General features: G+C 61.1%; 1 protein-coding gene across 1 annotated transcript; it reads left to right on the top strand.

The window, feature by feature from the left end:
* Positions 1-120: 120 nt before the first annotated feature.
* LOC104546699 (dual specificity tyrosine-phosphorylation-regulated kinase 1B-like) lies at positions 121-407 on the top strand (the record flags this gene model as incomplete). Its single annotated transcript, XM_010192150.1, has 1 exon — positions 121-407. A coding segment is annotated over one exon (287 nt), but the record flags the coding sequence as incomplete, so codon positions are not given.
* Between the last annotated feature and the right edge of the window lie 1,100 nt (positions 408-1,507).

Here is a 1,507-nt window from a genome sequence, read left to right as displayed (position 1 = left end):
GTTACCAGGTCTGACCCTATAAGGATACCAGCTCTACCCCATACAGATACCAGCTCAACCCCATGGCAGCCGCCTGTGTTCACCCCCCCCTTTTCCTCCTCTCCCCTCTCAATCTCCCAGTGCACCTCAAGCGCCACTTCATGTTCCGCAACCACCTCTGCCTGGCCTTCGAGCTCCTCTCCTACAACCTCTACGACCTCCTGCGCAACACCAACTTCCGCGGCGTCTCCCTCAACCTCACCCGCAAGTTCGCCCAGCAGCTCTGCGCCGCCCTCCTCTTCCTCGCCACCCCCGAGCTCAGCATCATCCACTGCGACCTCAAGCCCGAGAACATCCTCCTCTGCAACCCCAAGCGCTCCGCCGTCAAGATCGTCGACTTCGGCAGCTCCTGCCAGCTCGGACAGAGGGTGAGCGGCCTCCGAACGTGCCTCTGGCTTTAGGTTCTGCCCCTTGGGCCACCAAATCTCGCCCCCTGGGTTGCCAAGCGTTGCTTGAGGCTGGTTTGGGGGCTATGGGCCACTGAGCTCTGCCCCCTATAGGCCTAAATGTTGCCCCGTGATGCCCTAAATGTGCCCCCTGAAGGGCTAAGCCCCGCCCACAAAGGGTTAAGCCCCGCCCACAAGCCTTCAGGTCACACCCACCCCATTGGCTCCACCCCCTGGGCCACCAAATCCCACCTCTGGGTTGCCCAGCCCTGTTTTAGGCTGGTTTTGGGCCAATAGACCATCAAGAACTAGGCTAAGCCCCGCCTACAAGGGTTAAGCCACGCCCACAAGGTCTAGGGCCACGCCCCCTTGCCTTGGCTCCACCCCCTGGGCCACCAAGAGCCTCCCCTAGGTTGCCAAGCCCTGCTTTAGGCTGGTTTTGGGCCAATAGGCTATCAAGAACTAGGCTAAGCCCCGCCCACAGGGGCTAAGCCACGCCCCCTGGTCAGTAGGCCACGCCTTCCCTTGGCTCCACCCCTTGGGCCACCAAGACCCAACTCCAGGTTGCCAAGCCCTGCTTTAGGCTGGTTTTGGGCCAATAGACCATCAAGAACTGGTCTAAGCCCCGCCTACAAGGGTTAAGCCACGCCCACAAGGTCTAGGGCCACGCCCCCTTGCCTTGGCTCCACCCCCTGGGCCACCAAGAGCCACCCCTAGGTTGCCCAGCTTTGCTTTAGGCTGGTTTTGGGCCAATAGACCATCAAGAACTAGGCTAAGCCCTGCCCACAAGGGTTAAGCCACGCCCACAAGGTCTAGGGCCACGCCCCCTTGCCTTGGCTCCACCCCCTGGGCCACCAAGAGCCACCCCTAGGTTGCCCAGCTTTGCTTTAGGCTGGTTTTGGGAGGCCATGGATCATCAACAACCATCCCTCGATGGCCTAAGCCCCGCCCACAAAGGGTGAAGCCCCGCCCACAAGCTCTCAGGACACACCCACCCCATTGGCACCACCCCCTGGGCCACCAAATCCCATCTCTGGGTTGCCCAGCCCCATTTTAGGCTGGTTTTGGGCCAATAGACCATC

This window comes from Mesitornis unicolor, unplaced genomic scaffold (genome assembly GCF_000695765.1).
Source record: "Mesitornis unicolor isolate BGI_N332 unplaced genomic scaffold, ASM69576v1 scaffold47270, whole genome shotgun sequence".
NCBI lineage: Eukaryota > Metazoa > Chordata > Aves > Mesitornithiformes > Mesitornithidae > Mesitornis > Mesitornis unicolor.
The sequence above is the reverse complement of the archived record's forward strand: the minus strand, read 5'-3'. Positions and strand labels throughout refer to the sequence as shown.